We start from the raw sequence: 21,478 nt of genomic DNA on the forward strand, positions 1-21,478 counted from the left end.
CCGAAGCAGCCTTTCAGATTTTGTAAGATGTGGATGTAACTGTAGTAATGTTTACTGTAGCACTTAAAACTCATGCTGATATACCTTAAAGTTCAGAAATCTAAAGCAACTTAAGAAACCTGTGTACTCAGTTGCTGTTAAAATCAACCCCCTACCCAGTTTTGGAAAACTGAGATGCTGTGATTCAAAGCATAGAAGGGAGAGTCATCAGGGCACTCTATCAATTAAGGAGCCTGGTGTGTTTATCCAATCCTTAAAAGCCCGTCTTTGGAAATTGAAGTGGTTCCCTTGTTTGTACTGAACAGCCCCTCCTTCACTGCGCAGAGTGGTGGTGTGGGTGTTACTGAGGCTGAGCAGACAGGCCTCTGGTTACAGCTTTTCTAACTTTCCCTTGGTAACTTTACTATGAAGAGCTGAAACCTCTAAATTTGCTTTTATTCATACTAATTTAAGAAAAATGCCATTTAGTTGTTCAGTTTGTTTCCATCCCATTTTTGTTCAGTAGCAGGATAACCTTCACAGGGAGTTCTATGCTGAAATGTTAGGGTTCCTACTTACATTTATTGTCACTACATGTGACAAGCCTGCATTCATTGTATGATCTCAAGGGTAAGGTAAGAAAGATCCTGTTTTTTTACCTCTCCTCTGTTTCCAGCTTATACCGTGTAGCCGTGCTGTCCTTGTCAGTTGTGTTTCTTCCCATGTCAGTGTCACTTCCAGGTGACAGGAGACTTGTGTCTGTAAATGGTATCGAAGCTGTTTGTGTATGATAGCAACTTCTGTACCTACCCTAGAAGGTACTAGGAAGATCTGCCAAATGAAGAGGCATCTGTTGTTAACCCCGGCAGATTCTTATCTGCTGTCTTTCTGCATTCATCGTGTAAGATGTCACCAAAGGGAACCCAGCAAACCAGTGTATAGGCTGTTGTTTCTGCCAGCTCAACCACTTGAATCCCACTGTGCTTGAATGATGAGAAGAATCACATTGTTGGTGCTCTCATATTGAGAACCTGACCCTTCCTGGAAGCGTTTATCTTCTTAAAACAATGTTAATTTGTAATTAGAAACAGGACAAGACATCGACCTGTCTTCAACAATATTTCTTTTGGTCATGGCAATGACTTCTAGTGGGTTTGAGTGGCTTAGTTCTTGACTGTGTGTTGTAACAGCCTGTTTCCTAGCATACATGCAGAGCACTTCATATTATTCATCCCCTATGTGATATCTGAACTTATTAATCACAAGTGGAGACATCCAAAAATTCCTGATCACTATTGAAACTCATGGCCCCATTTAGCTTTCATAACAGCTTGTTTCTAACAAAATTTGATGTAGAGCCAAATGAAGTGTGTGTTTAAATGATCCCTTGCCTAAACTATCATGAAAATTTCAGATGGGATGAGAAGGAGGAATGCCGCAGAGGGCAGCTTGTTGGAAGCTTGCTACTAGTTAGAGACAAAAATAGTGTAATCAGCAAACTCTCAGTCACTTTAATGCTTCTTCAGTGAAATCCAACTTGTTGTTGTTGCCTTAACTGTTCTCTTGCATTTTCTTTAATAGCTCATATAAAAATACTAGCATACATTTCAATTTTGATACACCTAGGCTTTTCTATTTGGTAGAAATTGTAATTGAGAACTGAATTAGGGAAGCTCTTGATAAATACAAACAGTCAACATGCCGTTATGTGGCTTCTTAAATTGTTAAAGCTGCTTGAAATAAATAAATGTGCGTCAGGAACATCCAGACAGATTTCCAGAAGGCTTTGGAAGGTTTGTCATCAAAATTTTTCAACTTCTCTGTTGGTATATGGAAAAGAAAAAGTCTATTTGTAAATAAAATGTTGTTATTATGATTGGAAATGATTGGAATCCAAGTCTGGAAGTCAAACATTACTAACAGAGAAGAAGCTGTCAAATGAAATTGAGGCGGCAGGCAGAAAAGCAAGGACACATTTCATATAGAACACAGCTGATACCAGAGATGTCACAGGATGTCGTTGACACTGACACGTAAAATAAGTGTACTGAAACTTTCATTTTAGCAGATTGAAATCATTAGACAAATGATTGGATGAGAATCCATCAGAGGTTATTAAACATAAAGATACCACTTGTGGCTGAGGAAGCCAACAAAGCTGCAAATTGCGAGACGAGAAGAGTGTAGGAGGGAAGTATTTCTTTCTGTTTTCCATTTTCTTTACTCCTTCCTGAACACTTGCTATTGGCTGAAAGCAATGTGTGATGCAGCACAGTTATTTTATGATATGGAAATATTTACAGTGCTTTGTCTCATTTTGTCATAATTTGTTTTCAATCCTCCAAACACGCTTTCTTTGACTCTGATTTCTTTTTTATTCTTATTGATTCCTCAGAGCGCCAAGCAACTTCTGAAGAGCTTTCCTCTGCTGTCCTGTTAATATGATGTGTCTTCATGCACTATTAGTCTGCAAAAATAGGAGCCATTAGGAATTTTTAGCACTTTGAGGTAAGACTTCTTCACATGGCTCTTTGTAAAATGCACTGTATTATTGTGTTGCTGCCTGTATAAACATCTAGACACATAGAGTATGATCTTCACAAATATAAACAGATCCAGGAATATTGTTTACTATTGAAAGACACTTCTGTAAATGTTTTCTTTAATTACAGCTGGATACCAAATTATTTTTTTTACCTTGTTCAGAACTTCTTTTGACCCAAACTGAGACAAAAACACTAAGTTTAGAACTTAATCATGGTATGGAAATTCTGTTTGAATTTCAAGTTCTATGACAGAAATGCCAAAATGACGTTTCATTACTATTTCCCCTGAACAGGAAATAGTCTAATTGTCATTTTTAGTTAAATTTTCTCATCTCAGCCAGGAAAGCAAAGGAGAAATTTAATCTGTATTTTTTTTAATTTGTTTGTTTATTTTTCCACTCAGCCATTTAAAATAAATTAGTTCCCTTTCTCAAGAGCATTACCAAAGCCAGGACCTCATCATCTAGATAGAATTTTAAAGGATGTTTGTTTCACCCAGCAAAGATTCCTTCTGGTCTTATTTTCTTTGCATTTAGCTCTCAATCCTGAGAGGTGCCGTCATCCTCTGCTGTGTTACATAAGCAGTGAAAGACTGTAACAACCTGTTTTTGTCCATATTCTCCTGTTCTTAGTACAAATTAAATGGACAGCCACATCTTCCAGTCTCTTTGCAAACTCCAGCACAGGTCTCTGTAAAACAAATCTGGAGACAAATAAATCACAGGCTTGCAACCTCCTGTTTTATTCTACAGCTAGGATTAGTGGGTTAAAGGGAGAATGAGTTTCCTGTCTTTGGTGAGGGAAGCAGTGACTTGTATCAATATTTTGTCTGAAGTACTGAAATCCATTCAGAAAGAAGCAAGGCATGTGAAAATGGTTTAATGAGTAACAGATACCTGATCTAATCAGTTATCATTAACAGAGACTGAGACACTCATAAAAAATGCCCAGATTATATTTTGGATATAAAGACATCTTTTCTTGCCAAATTGTATCTCATTGACTTATTTCACTGCTGAAAACAATAAGCAGACCTGGAGAGACAAAAAGTTGGAGTCTGTTTAAAGATTGCACAGAGGACCTACATGTCATTTATTTTCCTGTTCACCTCAGGAGGCTGCCTGTCCTCAAGAGAGTGGCAGCAGCAGAGCCTGGAAATGTTCATCTAATTTGGCTATAACTTTAATGAAGTTACAGGCATTGTCCCTCTGGAATGCTGATGCTGCCTCCTTGGGGAATACACTCCAAACTTTAAATGCAGTGCAGGAATGTAGTGTATATTGCACCGAGCAATAAAAGCTGAAACAAAATCAGATTACATGTCATAACTGGATTCTTTTTTGATGTTAGTTTTTAAAATGTGTGTTCCTATTTTTAGAGTGTTATTTGGAAACCTGTAATAGCAACCATTCCATTTTGGTATAAGGTCTTTTCTATTAAAAGTGATCAAAGTGAAATATTTCATTTGAGTTAGAAAAAGAGACACTTGAGATAAATGAGGTTCTGCTGTATTTGGAGAGCTGGGTGTTTCTGATGTATGATCTGACTTACAGGGTTAGGAGATAAATTGCATAAAGCAGTTAATCTACAAACAGATAATAAAATAGCATTATCATTAAAAGTTTGGAAAACAGTTTTGAAAGTCAGATGCATTCTAAACACATACTCTGAGTGTTAGTCATAACTCTTAGGACGTTTGATTGAAAAACTGAACTGATACATTATTTACTTGAAAGCAAATTAAGATCTCTGACAATTATAAAATTCAAATACAAGGCTGCTTTAGTTAAATGAGAAAAAGCTCAGTCTTCTTTGGTAGAAGGCAGGCTGGCCATCTGCCTTTAGGTTAGGGATGAACCCTGGATGTTCTTAAGCAGTTACCAAATGAGCACAAAACTTGCTTTTGATTGAGAAAAAACCTCTCTTAAGGACTGCATTTCCTTACGCAGGTTAGCCTGGCTCTTCCTTTGACCACTGCTGCTGATTGGAAGCATTCTTTCTATTAGTCTTATTTGTTCAGCGTTGCCGTGTATCAAAAGTGTAAAGAATGAACAAAGGAGGTAAATTGCAACCTATAAATACAGTGCCCAGTAGAGCTTGTCCTCTGTAATTTGGTAGTATTCAAACGGTAGCTAATGTAATATGTTCAGAGGTGTCTTTTTAAGATAATTTTATTAAAGCACTGTCATTTTCCTGAGCCTGATACTTGATAGTTCACATATATTAGTACATGTAAATTAAAAGAGAGTTCAATCATACTTTCAAACAAGTTCTAAACTGTCAGGTTTTAAACATAGAACTTATTAGTCTTTTGTCCCACGGGCACCTGCAGGTAAGCTGTTCAAGACACTTCTCCATGGGGAATTGGAGTCTAGGACAAGTGTAGCAAATGTCTCTGTGATGGACAGAAATATATATCATGTCCTTTTCTTGTCAGCCCCCATAATTTCCAGAGTAAGCTTTTGCATTGATGTTGTGAGGCTTTGAAACAGCTTGCAGGTAGAGAATGGTCATGCACGGGCTTAAATTTAATTCGTGAGGAACTTTAACGTTAAATCATGTTAATTAACATTAATATGACTTACATGGCTTAAGACTATATTTGGGTTTAACACAGCTCTAGGAATAATTTAAAAGATGAGCTATTACTCCCATTGGGAACTTGACTTCAAATCACTAAAGGCAGTGGGTGTCCTTGAACTAGCTAAGAAGGCTTTGAATCACAAGGTGATTTCATATAAGATTTCCTGGCAATTCCTCTGCTGTTCATTCTGCTTTGTGACGACTCCTTTATGCTGGGCTGTATATCAGTGCATGCAGAGCAAACCCCTTAACATCCCTTTTGCTGTTCTGGACCATGAAGCAATGAGCCATGCGTTTTTCAGACGATCGTATGCAGATTCAATCTATTTTTAGGTCAATCTTGTTGCCAGGAATAACACTAATTTATGGGACTTTTGATTTGAATGGTGGGTTATGTGATGATGTAAATGTCTGTAATGGAAATTCAAAAATATTTGTTACTGATTTAACAGATTAGCACCAGTTAATCTGCTAAGTGCAGTTACAATTAGAAGCAGCTTCTTATTTCCTATCTATTTTGTTTTTGACTGATGTCATTGGGAACCTCTAGGCATACACCACCACTTTGGATTCAAAGGCCCAAATGAAAATAAGATTTATTTGTCTGCTTTTAATACTTGAACTGAAACATGATGAACAGATGACACTTGATGAAGTTTATGCAATCTATTTCCAGCTTCAACACAACTATTGTTATTTCATGTGTAATGTTTTGTATAATGTGACCCAGTACTTTGACCTCTGTCATTCTAAATAATCTTCCATCTGAAAGTTGAAAAACGAATTGATTTTTCCTTCAGTCACGTAATAAGCACGTGTCTCAGATCTAGCTTACTGCATTGGCTCATGTTAAACCACATTTAAATAAATCAAAGGAGCATTTGGATATTCTTCCATTTGCCTATAAGCTGATGTGAGAACAGATTGTTTTAACACCTCAGATATTTATTTTGTCAGTACAGATAGACAGCCATAAAGAACATCAGTATCAGAGAGATTCTTCAGAAGAGCTGAGAGTGCTATCATTCTTTGGGTAGCTCAATCATGAAGTCACATAGTATCTGGATTTGCACAAAAGCAAGAACGAAATCGCCTAGAAAGATGTTTTCTCAATATTCTCTCTAATGACCATACTTTCTTTTCTTTATCTAGGTACAACAATGATGGCTCAATTGCTTTTCTGGTGGATTCTAAAAGGGCTTTTTCTGTCTTTTCTGCTCAAAACTGCTCTGTCCCTAAACCCAGATGATCCGAATGTTTGTAGTCATTGGGAAAGGTAATCTAAAACATGGCAGTGTTTTGTTTGACTAGGCATTTCAGATATGTACATTTAAAAGTCAAAATAAGAGCTAAATACTTCTCTGCCTCATGGAAGAATGTGGGTCTGTGTGACAGAAACAGCAATGCTGAGTTCCTTTGTGGATTTCCACCATCCTGAAGGAACAGGTTCCATACCTAGGGTAAATCCTTGTATTGCCTATCTGCTTGGCTGTGCTTTCCTCCTCCATAGCTTCAGCTGCAGGACTGCACTAACTTTTTCATGTATCTTGAAGAGACCCAGTGAAATGGTGACCTTGTTCTGTCTTGCCTCTTTTCTGGTTGTTGCTGAGCAAAGCTATTACAGACTTTGTCTAAGTTTTAAGCCCTTCCTGTTGCAACATGCAGGTTTATACAGTATGTCCTGAACTTTGTGACTTTATCTGCCGAATTCATGCCAGTATCAAAGAGCACCTTCATGAAAGCACCAAGAATTAAAGGCTCTGGTAATTCTGTTCTATTGTTAGTGTCCTTGTCCTAAAAGTGGATCTGTGCAGGACAGTTCTTACAAGTACTCAGAAACCCTCTGGCTTTGATAGGGTTCACGTTCATGCAGGGTCTGTTTGAAGAGGCTGAAGTTGCTGTGCTCTTAAGTTCAATTTGCTTTATTTTCTATTCTGTTCTGTGGTTTAGTTCCACGTAGATGTGAATTACTGTACATTTTGGCAAAATAAACCCCTTAACGAGCAAAAATGGAAGCATACTTTCATAGCTCTATGTTTCGATTTTAGAAGCTTTCACTAGAGAATTAACTGTTTGTAGGTAATGGAGCTGCAAAGCAAAGGCTATGCATGTTGAGGAATAGGATTGTGCAGTCTGTATTGTGAGGTGAAGTGCATTCAGAGCACAGGAATAAAATATTGATTTTGTCTGAAGAAAGTCAGCAACCTGGAGACCCAATCAAGGAGAAACAAAAATTAAATACCAAAATTGATTGGTTGTACTGACCAAGATGACTTTGTTACTTAGATGTTAATAAATCAAAGGGAAAAGATTGTTAGAGCAATAGTGGGATAACAAAGAAAGGATCATAAAGTAATGATCAAGAATGTCTTACATTAATAACAAACAATATAAATATTTTACATTTTGGCGTTAGTGTTTGTAAAGAGCCCTGCTGTCAAAACCAACAAATTGTGACAAAGGACAGAAGCAACATCTAGTTCAATCTTGGCTTGCCTAGAAAGGGACTGACAAGCAGGACATTAAGAGCCCAGTCGTTGATTTCAAGTCAGTGAGACCCAACAAGCAAGTACTCCGGTGTTCCCTTTAGGGTGCAGTCTCATGGGCTGAATCACACCAGCAGTCCCATCGATGGGAAGGAAATTGCTTGGATGATTAAGGCAGTCGATACAATGAATGACTTGGAGGGTCTGATTCTTGGGTCTCGACCCTGCCTAGAAAGATTCTAGTGTGATTCTCTAAGATAAAGCAGAGCTTGTTTTCAGATAGGAACCTGAGATTCTGCATCTCTTCAGCAGTGTACACATTTACTGTAGAGCAATACAATATTTTGTGTTGGTTAGATCTGCGTTCCCAAGTCATATGTCTGTCCCAGAAACTTTAACTGTATTCATAGTAATTAATGCAGTACCTGGTGCATAAATCTGCTATGTTTGGGGAAGGAGATTGCTGAATTCTTCGTATTGTTGGAGCTCTGGGATTCCTTATCACTTTGCTCAGTTTTTGCTAATGTCTTTTCATTTGTACAATCATGCATAATCACATATCTCAAAGAGTTCTAAATCTGGATACCAGTTAACTCATGATCACACAGTCTTCAGTTAGTTCTGAACTTCTGTTACAGATTAAAAAGATTAAATTTATGCATTTCAAAGGCCCTTGAGCCTCTTACAAATCATCCAATTTGACTGGTGCAACCAGCATTTGAAGTAATGAGTCTCCATAAAAAAAAGAAGTGAAAGGGTCCCATCATGCTGGTAAAACACAGCAGTGTTTTGTTAATATGAGCTCTTATTACCATTGTTTAATACAAGCAAAAATTAACAATCCTAGACTGGTATGCAACTGAGACATTTTAAAAGCACGATGCTTTTCTCTTTTAGAGTATGTACTGCCTAGTTAACCAAATGCCCTTTTCATCTTTTAAAACAAATGTGAAGTTTAATAACATTTGCTTCTTTTCCAGAAGGGAGAGGTTTATGACTCAGGCTGAAATCTCTATGCCTTGTTCAGTTACAGAACCCAAGTTAGGAGTGTTTCCAAAGCTTTAAGTAAGAGCTGTGGTTTAAGGAAACCCTCTTCCAGTTCTGGATAAGGCCTGAAATTTATAAGACCGTTGATTTAATTATTTCTCATACTGGAATTAGATGAGCAGCATATTCAGGGAGCTGAAGCTTTTCATGTTGCAGTGAACAGTCTTTCACTTTCTTTCTTTGCTTCTAGCTATGCTGTGACAGTACAGGAATCCTATGCTCATCCTTTTGATCAGATCTATTATACAAGATGTACTGACATACTGAACTGGTTCAAGTGCACTAGACACAGGTAAGAGCTGATCCCCAGATATTTTAATTTTGGCTTTTCATCTTTTCATGTAGCTTCTTGTTTTCTCAAGCTGTGATTGCATTCTAGTAGAGATATGTGCTGAGAAATGTATTTTGGTGCATTAACCAGGCTTTTTGGCATTCCACAGCATTGTTTGAGGTAGAAAGATTTTTGCATGTCTGATCACACAGTGTGGTCCATGAGCACAATAATGGTATGTGTTGTTCTCAGGTTTCATTGCTAATGCTGTGAGTAACTCTAGAAAAGCTACAGAAAGCTTCACTCCTTTCAGTGTCTGTTCATTGCAGATTCTGTTAGGGAAAGCGTGCTTTCAGTACTGAATTGAGATTACAGTGTCTTTTTTCAGGGCACTAAGGCCTTGGAAGGGTTAGAAAGTTAAAAAAAAATAAAAATCATCATTTTGGGGTTAAATTCATGTTTTGTATAATCAAGAGCAGTTTTTGTTGTGGTTATTTCTTATGTAGCATGCTGACTTGGTGGTCTCCATAGAAAATTCTGTTTACTCCAACCTGGGCAGTTCTGTGATTCCGTGATGATAGCTGACCTTGCTCATACACAGAAATGAATTGTTTATTGCTAAAGAAACTCCTTGCCCATCATTTGGCACAGGCACGGTGTTTTAAGATAGCAGTCCTAGGAAAGGCTGCAGTGATTGACTGTCGTGAGTACTGTGTTTATAACACAACTTGTATTTCAAGTTTCAAAACAAGTATTGATCTTTTTTTTTTTTTATTGTGGCTTTTAATATTGAAAGCTCTCATGCATTTTAAAATAATTATTGAATGCTATCCTTAGTATAATTTAACACAAATATAATTCCAACAGTGAGCATTGATTTTCAATATTGTCCAATGGCTTTCTGTCTCGCAATTTAGAATAAGTTATAAAACGGCGTATCGAAGAGGACTCAGAACGATGTACCGGCGCAGATCTCAGTGCTGTCCTGGATATTATGAAAGTGGAGACTACTGCATCCGTATGTACATGGATTTGATCCAGATGTGTCAGTTAGAAGGAGTGTTCTGGAGGGAACGTGGACAACTTAAAGATGTATTGCAGTAGCTATATTGGGGACTGACTCTCAGAGCTGCTCAGAACTTTCAGGTCTCACTGGTTTCAGTCAGAACTGCAGGTAGAGAACATTTCCACTGTGTGCGTTTCAAGCACCTTAGTAATGTTTTTGGCTGAAATCACTGGGGATAGAGTTAATCAAGTTCCTGAGTGCTTTCCTGATTCAGACCTTACTTTGGGGAGTCATTTATCTAAGTATGCACTAATGTTAAAGGATTAGTGGAACTGAGAGCACTCCCAGGAATGAACTGCTGCATAGTTTAAGAGGCATAAAGTTAGCACTTCTTAACTTTCAAAGTTCTTACTTTAGCTAAGAGCAGTTAAAACTCACGGTGCTTCATATGGTTGCTGAGAATGATTCTACTCTGTAGAAAATTTCATAAAAATCAGAAAAACATTGTTCTGATTACACTGCAGAAGTAAACAAAAACCTTGGAGTCTGTTAGGTCAGTATGAGAGTGACAAAAGGGAAATGGATCTTTGTTAATTAAAAATGTTGTGTCCATTAAGGGTGTATTTGGAGGGGATCTCTTGTCTCCATCTTGTTAAAACGGGATTATGATGGTGCAAGAAAAATGCAAGTTTTTGTGAAGTGTCAGAATGCAAGTTCTGTAGACAGATTTAAGCAGATTGCCATGAAAGTAATGCCTCCTATTTATTTCCATGGAAACTACAGCAGGTACCTATATTGCACTTGCAGTATTTAAGCACCTCAAAAACATGAACAGGCCCTAATGTCATTTGGAATTACCATTATGGCAATCAATTAATGAAAAGGGGCTTTGAATTCGCAAAATTACCAGTTCTTGGTAATTCATAAGGCAACGGAATTACTGTTATTTCGCAGACAGAGGAATAATTCGATCTTTCGAAATGCAGAGCACTGTGACTCAACTCCTATAAAACACTGAAAGGAGCCCAAGGCCTTTGCTAAAATCCCCCCTCTGCTAAATATGCACTTACCTTTAAATTTCCCAGGTGTCTGTATCATTTCAGCAGCTATTGCACGTACTATTATTGCCAACTTTAACCTTGAGTCTCAATATCCTATCTGGCACAGATCATATTTATTTTTACTTTTCTCTCTGCAATCTATTGATTTATTTTTTTCTAATTGCCATACTGTCTGCAGCAAGGGTAAAACTCTATAGACTTTCTGAGAAGGCTCGCAGGATATTAAAAATTATTTTAAAATGTTCTTTTTCCTCAGAAATAGTACTGAGAGAGTTCTCTTACTGCTGTTGCCTGGCATACGGTGTACACCAAAGGTTTGCTAATGCAGAACAGAGAGTAGTTTTCTGATCAGACCAGGAATTTTGTGTTTGAGTGCAGACGACGCCTGCATTCTCTCTGTTATCACATGTGCAGGAGTCGGGTTCTTAAATTTCATTATCTTCATGTTTATACAGACAGAGTTCGTGTCAGGGACATTCTCTATTTATTCTCCTTCCTGAAAGATCTGATCGGTGTGTGCAGCTGAGAAGGAAATGAAAGAAGTTCTCCATCCTGATTGCTAGTAGATACTTGGTGTTGTTGTTTTAATACTACAAGAAGCCACAGTAACACAAAAAAAAAGCCCTGAAGACACTCTGGCCCTACAGCCAGAGGTTTGAAGGCACAACAGTGTTTAGCTGAAGTGATCTTCCCTTTTCCCATCTCGTCCCTTTGTTTCAGGCACTTCATATGCTCGTCCCATTAGTTTTGTATCTTTTTTCATGATGTGTTCCTGCCCCAACAAGGAAATTCTCCCATTCCTCATTCTTTGCAGTCAACAGTTAATTTCATTTTCATTCCTTGTGGCACCTCTCTGCTTTTGCCTCTTTCCTTGATTTCCCTTTCCCTTTTCTTTCTTTAAACTGGTATTTTTTTGTGCTTTCTTGATAAGGAAATCTATTACCCTTGTCCCACGTTACTCTAGACACGGTCAGTGCTTGCTCTTTTGATGGTAGCTGTGCAGGAGAGAGGTCAGGAGACGTTATCAGAATCTTCCCAGTTGGCTGTCCAGTTATGGGGCAACGTGGTTTGGAGATGAAAGTACTTCCAGTAAGCCCCACTGACACAAGCAAAAGGAACCTTCAGCCCTGCAGAGAAAGTTCTCCTTGCTCAGTCAGCCCTTTAAAATCTATTCCATTAGCAATCGTGGAAGCCACTACAACATGAGGAAGAGAGTACATCCCGCAGTGAGTCTGATGATCAAAAGAAAGTTTTGATTAAAAAACAGTGTGTAGATTAGAGGCTAATTGGTTCTTCTTTCATTAATATCAGCCCTTATTTCTTGCAGAAGTTAAATAGCTTTGTAATTAACAATGACATGTTTAGACTATTGAAGGCTGGGTTTAAATCTCTATTACTGTCTCCTCCTTGGGTTTTAAAGCAGGCTTGTAGCTACAGTTTTGATCTTTTCCTTTCTCATTTACTATTTTTTAAAGGAATGTCAGTGATACGGTGTTTGTTTTTTTTTTTTTTGTGTCCTCCAGTTGGGACTTTCTTAATGGATTAGGTCTAATATAAGTTAGATCAGATACAAAGAAGAAATTATCCACTTTGAGAAGTAGTGAGGCAGCGGTGCAGGCTGCCTAGAGAAGCCGTGAATGCTTCATCCCTGGAAGTGTTCAGGACCAGGTTGGATGTGGCCTTGATGTAGTGAGAGGTGTGCCTGCCCTTTGCAAGAGGGCTGGACTAGCTGATCCCTAAAGGCTTCTTCCAACCCAGCCCGTTCAGATTAATTGATTCTGCCCTCCTTACTTCTTGCTTTACCATTCTTTCCTTGGGCTTTCCCTTTTTTTGTATCTTCATATGCTACCACTTCCAAAAATGTGGAATTTGGGCAAAAGATGAAATCATTAAAATTTTTGAGGGATATGCTATACATCTAGCCTGAACTACTCAGTCTACAAAATTTTGCTGTATGAAATTGTCTTCTTTGTGCCTACAAAAGGCTTGGAATAATTTTGTATTGTAATGGTATTCAAAAAATATCACCTGAAGAATACTAAAAACACCCATCTGCATTTTTCCATCGATATCTTAGGAATGCTTGCCGCCATTCTGATAGTTTTGCAGAACAATTCCATATCTGTGAACGTGCTTGTATGTGACGCAGCTTCTCACTGAACTGTCCCTGAAAACAAACAGCACACGCTGGGCAATAAATCAGAGTAACCTTGATTTACTATACTTTGTTTGCTAAGGTAAGCTTTTGGCAGAGCAAATGCATAAGCTGCAGAAAATCTTTTTTAAAACAACCTCGGAGTTCAACTACCCTTCAAGGTTTTTGCACAGACATTTTAAGATTATATTGTCTCAATTAGTATCTGTGATATAACATCTCCAAATACTTTCCTGCTCAAAGAATGAAAACAAAAGCCACAAGAAAGCACTGCAGGAACATCACATGGCTCTTTCATGATTTTGCTCTCTGAGTAGATCATAACCGACTACTTCCCTTTAAGAATATGTCATGTGGAAAGATCCCCTCTGTACTAAATGGATGTCTTTTTGTCTGAGAGACCAGTGCTTTTTTCAGCCTATCCAGTTTAATCTTATTCTTGCTCTGCAGATTATATAAAAGAGAAGTTTATGCTAGGTAACAAAGGGTCAGAGACCCGAGAATCGGGAAGAAGGAAGAAAAGCATCTGCTTTTCTGTGATTTTTTTGACAGGAAAAAAAAAAAGCAACTACCAAGTTGAAAGTTGAGAATTTACCTTTTTTATATAGATTGATACATTTTCATCTTTAAGAGTTTTATTTGTCGTTTTCAGGCCTTACTCTTTCCCTGTAGTGTATAAATCTACACGATGTGACAGGATTTAATAAAGACGAGATTAGTGATTTAACAATCTTATTTGCTGTCATTTACCCGTCATTCAAAGCTGACAGTATTCAGTAGAGTTATAAATTGACCATTTCATGGTTCTTTCCTTTCTTGACCAAGGTCTTATTGATCTCAGATTGTTTCTCAACACTCAGGTTTCCACGTTACAATTGCCACAGCCATCATTAAGGGCTTTTTGACTTTGACAAATCTTTGTGTAGAGAAATGCTTGGTCTCAATGGTTGAATCTTAATTTCTCACCTACTGTGGTAGTTCACCCAGACCAGAAGTTTGAGGACGCTGTCAGGTTTGCATGTGGTTGTTTGTCCATCTTTCCAGCTAACTTGTACCTGACGCTTTTCATAAATGTCAAAAACAAATGAAGAGTTTGTTTTAATTATCTGATTGGTGGAATTATGCAAATATCAGACCTGATTCCTTTGAAATAACATTTCATAAGTTCTGTCTGCAGGTACAGTGTGTGCTTTATATCACAGCAATGCCAACGTTTGCATTCGCTCAGGACTCAAATCATATTTACAAGGTTGCATGCCTAGTGTAGTTTTTGTGATCTCTGAAAAGGCTGCCTTGTTGGAGCCATATGGCTGCACTGTTAAACATCTGTACCATAGAAGTAACAATTCCAAAGCTTCCTGCCATCTGGATGAATTACAATACTTGCAATTCAATGCATATGCTGCAGCAACACACCGACACTGCAGTCAAGTGTACTTATGATGAAAAGACAAATAATAGCTTATGTGAGCAGTGCAAAAGTTGTACACTCGTAGCAAATGTTGAATCAGCATCTTAAACTTCCTGAATATTCATAATGTTTGTGCATATCTCAGATTTGTTGGTTATTATCACTTTATGAGGCAGTAGCTCATTAACATTTTGGAAGAAATGTCCACCCCCGCTCCTCTCCTTCTCACCTCTCCTTTAAATTCCTTTTGGCCAGCATTCCTGTAACGTGAAAATTTATTATTTGAAATCTGCTGGACTTAGGAAATATATTTTTCTTATCTTTACAGACACACATTAAAGCTGGTGCTTGTGCTTTCTGCAAAAGCCTTACTGTTACATTATTCAAGTACAGCATTCTGTACATCAATAATGCAACGTAAATTAAGGGCAAATGATATAGCAGTACATAGATACTTTGTATCAGGGGACATTCTCCCTTTTTCTTTCTGATTTGAGATGTATGAATGCGGGAAAATGGTGTGGAAGGCCATTCTGCATAGTGTTATTAATTATAAAATTGAAATGACAGTAGGAGATGCTCTGAAATTCCTCCTTTTCTGTGCATTTGAGATGATTCCATATGGTTTTTGCCAGATAAGAATATGGGGAAAATAATTTGGATCTTGTGTTCTTGTCAGAGGGGAAATTTGCACAAGATTCAGCTTCAGGTCATGGTAGTAGCAGCAGGATCAGCAGCCTTACCACCGTGTGGTGGCTGGGAGGAATCCCTGTTTTCTATTGAAGGAGCAGGTGGGTTGATTAGAAAGCAACAGAAGGAGCATGCAATAGAACTGTCTGCACTCAGCATGTGCTGCCATACTGCAGACCCAGGGGCTATATAGCATGGCTCAATATACCATTTTTACAGAACATGGCTCTGCAAACACTAGAGGCCTTTGCTTATTCATTCTGAACATCCTGGGAGACTGGTGTGTGTGAGGAGGAAGAGGGAGACTCGCCATATTAGTAGATCTGTTCATCTTGTGGCGTAGAGACACCAGGGTTACTATTCAGCCTAAAGAAAAGAGGAAGACCTCTTTGATGGGAAGGTGAAAAAATCAATTCTCATCTCCCATCCATCATTTTGTATTTGCAGTCAGCTTCTGGATGCTGATGGATTTGCAAAGATGCTGGTGGAGCGTAGTAATGAAATAAGGGCAGGACTTCTGGAACAAATGCAGTAGAAGCAGGAGAAACAAAATGTTCATGCAGGGAAATGAGAACAGCATAAAGGCAGAAAGGAAACTGTGCTGAAGCTATATAATGTCTCAGGGGGCTTAATAAATATGAGAGGAAAAATTATGCAGGCATTATACTTAGAAAAAGATCCAGACTGTTGCTAGAGTAGCAGTAGAAAAGGTTTTCTGGCTGCTATGGGCAATCTCAGTTTGATTGGATGAAAGGATGCAGGGAATATACAGAAGGAGGCTCTGGATCTGGGGTACTCAATAGTATTCATGTTAATAGCCTAGATGCCTGGAAGCTTCAACAGGGTTGGAAAAAAAGACATAAGAATCACAGATATGAATTCATTGTTGAATTCAAAGAAAAAACTATGCAGGATAAAGTTTTGTACCTTCATTTGCCCACTTTTAGCAAAGACAGTTTGGGCCCCTGCTGCTTTAAATTCAGCACAGATCCACTGTGTGGAAGTGAACATCCTCAGTCACTTCAATGTCTCTATTCCCTTTTAAAATCCCTTCCTCCTCCTCCTGCTTTAATGCACTTCAGTGTTGTTAATGTTAGTTTGCACTCATCTAGACAGGGCGCTGGTTCTAATCCACACCAGCTCAGACCTTCCTTTGGTGGTTGTCCATTCTCTTGTATAGGCTTGCAAAAACAAAATCCTGCCCATCCCAAACATGAGTGAGCTGTTGTTCAGCACATTTACCTACACGACATTTGCTACAGAACTCCAGAAGATTTTTCCCTCCAAAAGAGTTAGAAGCTCATTAGGAATCCAGACAAATGGTGAGATGAGTTAACTTACTGAAACTCAGAGTCAGAAAGATGACAGGTGTGTGAAATGAAAATAAAGTTTAAAACTGAAGTTGTTTTCTTAACCACTCCTCTACATTCTTCTCCTATTTACTAGGTTGATTTCCTCGTGCTCTGAAGAAGTTTGAAAGCCTAGTAAGGTAGGAGAGGGAGAAAGATGGAGAGGAAATAATGTTGTCTAAATCAAGATGGCCTTCAGAGAGAGTTTCTGTGTCTCTACTTACAAAACCTGTGATAGCAGCACTGTAGTTTCCTCTGGCTGCAACCCTCCCTTCCCAGAGGGTTTTATAGGCCCATCCCAGAGCCTATAAAACAACAGTTCTAGTCACATGGGAAGCTGCTGGTTGAGTGCTGGGAGAGCTCTAGGACAAGCTCCCTGTTGACTGAAGAAAACGGCCACCATGCCATAGGCCAGGTCCAGTTACAGTCACCCCTTTTCCTCATTTCTAGGGGAAAAGTTAGGTAGGCATCTTGTAAGACTGAAACTCTAAATGAGAAGGTACCAGTATCACTACAGGAATGCCTGAGATACATACAATGGATAACAGTGTACAGACATGCTGTAGTTAATGAAACACACTCATCAATATGATCCTCATGAAATTGCCTTATGGGTTTTTTTGGTCTTTCTACCTCTTGATTTTAATAGTGACAGGAGAATACATTCAAAGCTGGTGTGATCCACTCTTTTCAAATTCTTTTCATTTCAGAACCTTGGAGAGGCTGAGCCAGTGCTGGCAGTTGTCTGGGCTGGCAGAGGGTTTGCGGCCTTGCTCCTGCCACCCTCTGTTCTCTCAACCATTTATAGCAGCCAGGGATGCCCTAAATATGTCAGCCTGTGCAGGCAGGGGGAAGTGTTTGGCTAGCTGGGTGCAGTTACTATAGTTCAGCTATTCTCCATCTCCTCTGCAACAGGAATGAGGCAGGAAGCACTTCACTGATGAAATTTGGACCAAGAAATGCACCTCAGGCGTAGGTGTTCTGCTTTCAGCATCTTCCTGCGCATAACATGTACATCCCTCTTGTGAACTTTTGGAATGTATCTGTAGCTACTGTTTCTTCTTAGCAGTCCCTTCTAAAAATACAAGTGACATTCACTTTAGGAATACCACATGAGCTGCCATTTGAAACCGTACCAAGTTAGTTGAGTTTATTAATACTGATTTCTTAAATGCTGGGAATGGCTTTACTGGATGGGTGATCAGGCAGTTGTAGTTCTTCTCATTCCCAGTCAGCTTTGTCTTGTGTGGCATGTGTTCTGTGTCTCATGGTAGGATAGTCATGCAATATTCCATGGACTTCCCAGCACTTTTGCAGCTGCATCCATTTCTGATGAATATATGATAGCCTATAAAAATAGGCCAGCAACTCGTAGCTTAATGCAAGTTGATGGTACTGTTATCAAGCAAGTCTTCACAAGTTGTAGAAAGTAATCACATATGGATAATTAAGAAAAAAAAAAAAAAAAAAAGCTTTCAACTCTGCAACGTGTATAATCTAGAGCTAATGTAAAAAATATGAAGATGCCAAATGATGCACGTGTGTGACTTTAGAGCTCACTTCTTCCTATTGAAACAGAATTTTTGCATGAGGACCCTGCGTTTCAGCGGTGATGAATGATACAGCTTCCATCAACTTAGAGCTGAGAAGAGTGGGCATACACCATTTCTGAGCAGTGTTAACACCTCAACAACAATAAATGTCAGCTGTCACTGTTGAATTAACAGCTTATCTGCAGACTGAGTTGTGCTTTTGTATGGATGCACATGGATGTGCTAATTCTTTCTTTAACTTTGTACAGCAAAGCAACTTCCTGAGACATTTGCATGAGGAATTTTAGTAAAGTGGATGAATAATAAAGCAAAACAGCAAGAGTTCTGCATGGGGAAATAAAAAAGTGTGTTAAAGTGAAAGGGCTGGTGGTGAACTCAGGGTGCTCCAAGTACACATTGGTGGTAGTTTTCAGTTTGCAAGAGAGTCAGTTGGCAAGTCAGTTTGGTTCTGGTTCTCACCACAGTAAGATGATTAGGTTGGGTGATAATTTCGAAAGCATCAGATAACACTTCATAATCCAGTACAGGGTAAGATTATTAATCAAACATCAAAAAGGCTAATCAGAGAGAACTCTTCTAAGAAAGATCCACCCACAGCTACTTCCTCTGGAACCAGATACTCTTTGACTGTTTTCGTAGACATCTATTTTTCTTTCTGTTACAGGATTATAGCATCCCACTTTATATTTGTGTATTGTTGCACTTGCTTTTCACTTCAATAAATGTGTTTAGGGCTCCTCACGGAATTTTTTCGTGAAACTCCAGACCGTTGCAGATATGATTGTGGAGCATTTTTAAATAATTTATCTTCAGTATTTGTAACACAAGTATTTGCTTCTGCAAAACTTGCTCTCTGGTGCAATAAGTCAAGAGACTTTTTCAATCTATTTAATCCCAAAACCTTCCTTCTTTTTATCAAAATTTTTCTTTTCTGAATACTGTGATTTACTTGTATTGCTGTAATGCTTAGAAATGTGTGCAAAACCATGAAAAGATAGTCTTCCTTGAAAAAGCTTACAACTTAAGTGTGTAAATTAATCAAATATAGAGACTGTTTCTGGTTAAGAAATAAGAAGGTGTGTATGAAGCACATTATAAGCATACTTTTAAAGAAATTAAACTAGATATTCAGTATAACAAGTAACATAAGTACGCTTTCAGTTACAGCGATGTTGTGCATATGCAAGCTCTACTGAAGTATAAGTCATGGATTTGTACCTCAGGATTTGATATCTCCCCACTTACATTCACGTGTCACTCTTCTGGAAATACACATTTTAAACAGAATTCCTTTTAAAAACGTCATTGAAATTTTTCATAATGATTATCCTTCCCCAAATATTGTGGAGTAGTTTTCTATAAACGTAAATGCCATAAAAATTCCATGCAGTTTTTACCTTATAGTAAAGAGTGGGCAGCTTGAAACAGCTTCTGACTGTGTAGGTAAAAGTTTTTACTTTCTATGCCTATCTTCTATTCTCAGGTAGAAGCATGAATCACAAGAACAGGAGAGTGTGTTTTGCCGTATCCCATTAATAGAAAATTTCTCTATACAATTAGGCATTACTAAGAAGTTGGACTTTAGTCTTAATCAGTTGGCTTCCTGCAACCCAGAGTTGGTTACAAAAAGTTTGAATTGGTGGCTTCAGATAAGAAAGTCCCCACAGTTATACAATAATTTGTTCCTGGGGTCTTTTTTTGCAATTCTTTCAATAAGTTGCTATGAAACACATTACTGTGGTTCCTTTTGAAATGTGAGAAAAGTGAAAAGTGTTTGCATTTAAATATTCCATCCCCAGTAATGCTAGCGTTGCTCATACATTAACATGATCTTCAAACAGAATATACTTCTATTCTTGATTTCATCAGGGTGACCTTCATTTTCAGAGTGCAGCTTGATATGAAATGAAATCTGAAATGCATTGGCCCTCTAGGGCCCATGCCAAAAAATCGCCCGGTCTCAGTGACAGGTTTGCCTTCAGAAATTTCTCCATATTCAACCTATTTTTGTGAGAAACAAAGAAAAGGATTTTTGTTGGATTGGCTTGATGAAATTTGGAGTAAGAATGAAGAAAGAATTTGTGTGGAAAAATCAATGGTTTATTCAATGTGCTATAGACTAAAATTCATCTAGGGGAATTGGTGCGATTTTCTTTTACTCGATGTTGTATTGCTCAGCAAAGGTTGCACGAAGTACCGTGCGGTCCAGACATCTTGATCTAGTTTTGATCCGTTAGAAAAACATTTTTGATGCAGCCATGCTCAATCTTACACGCAGCACATATCCTCAGCCTATGAAAATCAATCAGCAGTGGAGCTGTGTCATTTACTGACAGAAAATAAAATTTTCTTGGCATAAGGCCCACATTTCAGGGCGAGTCAGTTATCAGACAACGATGGACAAGCAGCGATGCTACGAGATTCAAAAATAAACTGAAACTGGAATATGGTGGAAGTTGCAACACAAATAAATTCTCTTACTGCCTTGAGTGATTAATCTGTAGCAAGGGATGCAAGTGCTGTAATTCTGAGGTGGTTTCCCGAGAACAAGGCAAGACAGCTCGGTTATTGAGCGGGCTCTTCATGCCCAGGTTGACAGATCAGGTTACTCTCTGCAAGTAGGTTTGGCTGTTTTTCCATCTGTTAGTGCAAAAGCTGAAAAGACAAGGGATTTCAGTTAGGTACAAGTTTTTCCCTTTTCTCCAACCCATCAAGAATTTCACTTCCTCAGACTACAGAAAAAGAAGAAATTTACCTGAGGTTGTGAACAGAATGACAGAGCTGGGGTCTCCTCTGGCAAATACTTGTGATCGCATTTGGTTTTGGTGAAGTGAGGTCTACCAGATCATATAGAGAGAAAAAGACGATGCCTAGGAGTGGATGTTAATATTTCTGTGTTACTTGGAGGAAGACAGTAGTGCTGTTATGTTACTGAGGGTGCAATATAAAGCACAGTTTGAGCAATGTAAAGCACAGATTTGCATGAAGTTTGCTGGTTGGATGAATCAAGTTTCAGCAGAAAATTAACTAGTGCAAATGTGCTTCCTACAAATTGCTGGAGAGAGTTGGTCAATTTACCTAAAAAATGGAAGGAGTAGACAGAGGACGCAAGAAGGGAAAAGCTTTCCTGGGTCATAGATTCTGCTCTGCTGATTCAGGATCTCTCTTAACCTCATTAACAGTTTGAACCAGTGGTAATGATTGTTTTAAACCCTGCAGTGAGGCAATGGGAAATCATTTACTAGAAGAAGTTAAATGCTGAAAATTATCCCACAGAATAATATTGTATTAAAATGTTGATTAGAAGAATTGATCTCAGCATAAGTCTTTCCCCTCAACAT

The 21,478-nt window shown here is 38.3% G+C and overlaps 1 protein-coding gene across 8 annotated transcripts in view; it reads left to right on the plus strand.

The window, feature by feature from the left end:
* Window positions 1-21,478, plus strand: part of MEGF11 (multiple EGF like domains 11) — a 263,692-nt gene that overhangs the window by 67,386 nt on the left and 174,828 nt on the right. For all 8 annotated transcript variants that reach the window (XR_008203908.1, XM_052672468.1, XM_052672472.1 and 5 more), the window contains exons 2-5: window positions 2,375-2,487; window positions 6,261-6,384; window positions 8,832-8,933; window positions 9,830-9,930. Coding sequence is in view for 7 of the 8 variants with exons in the window: in XM_052672468.1 (XP_052528428.1) it covers window positions 6,269-6,384; window positions 8,832-8,933; window positions 9,830-9,930 (319 nt within the window). In the remaining variant the exon portion in view is untranslated. The remainder of the gene's footprint in view (window positions 1-2,374; window positions 2,488-6,260; window positions 6,385-8,831; window positions 8,934-9,829; window positions 9,931-21,478) is intronic.

Source organism: Tympanuchus pallidicinctus, unplaced genomic scaffold (assembly GCF_026119805.1).
Source record: "Tympanuchus pallidicinctus isolate F22 unplaced genomic scaffold, pur_lepc_1.0 scaffold12, whole genome shotgun sequence".
NCBI lineage: Eukaryota > Metazoa > Chordata > Aves > Galliformes > Phasianidae > Tympanuchus > Tympanuchus pallidicinctus.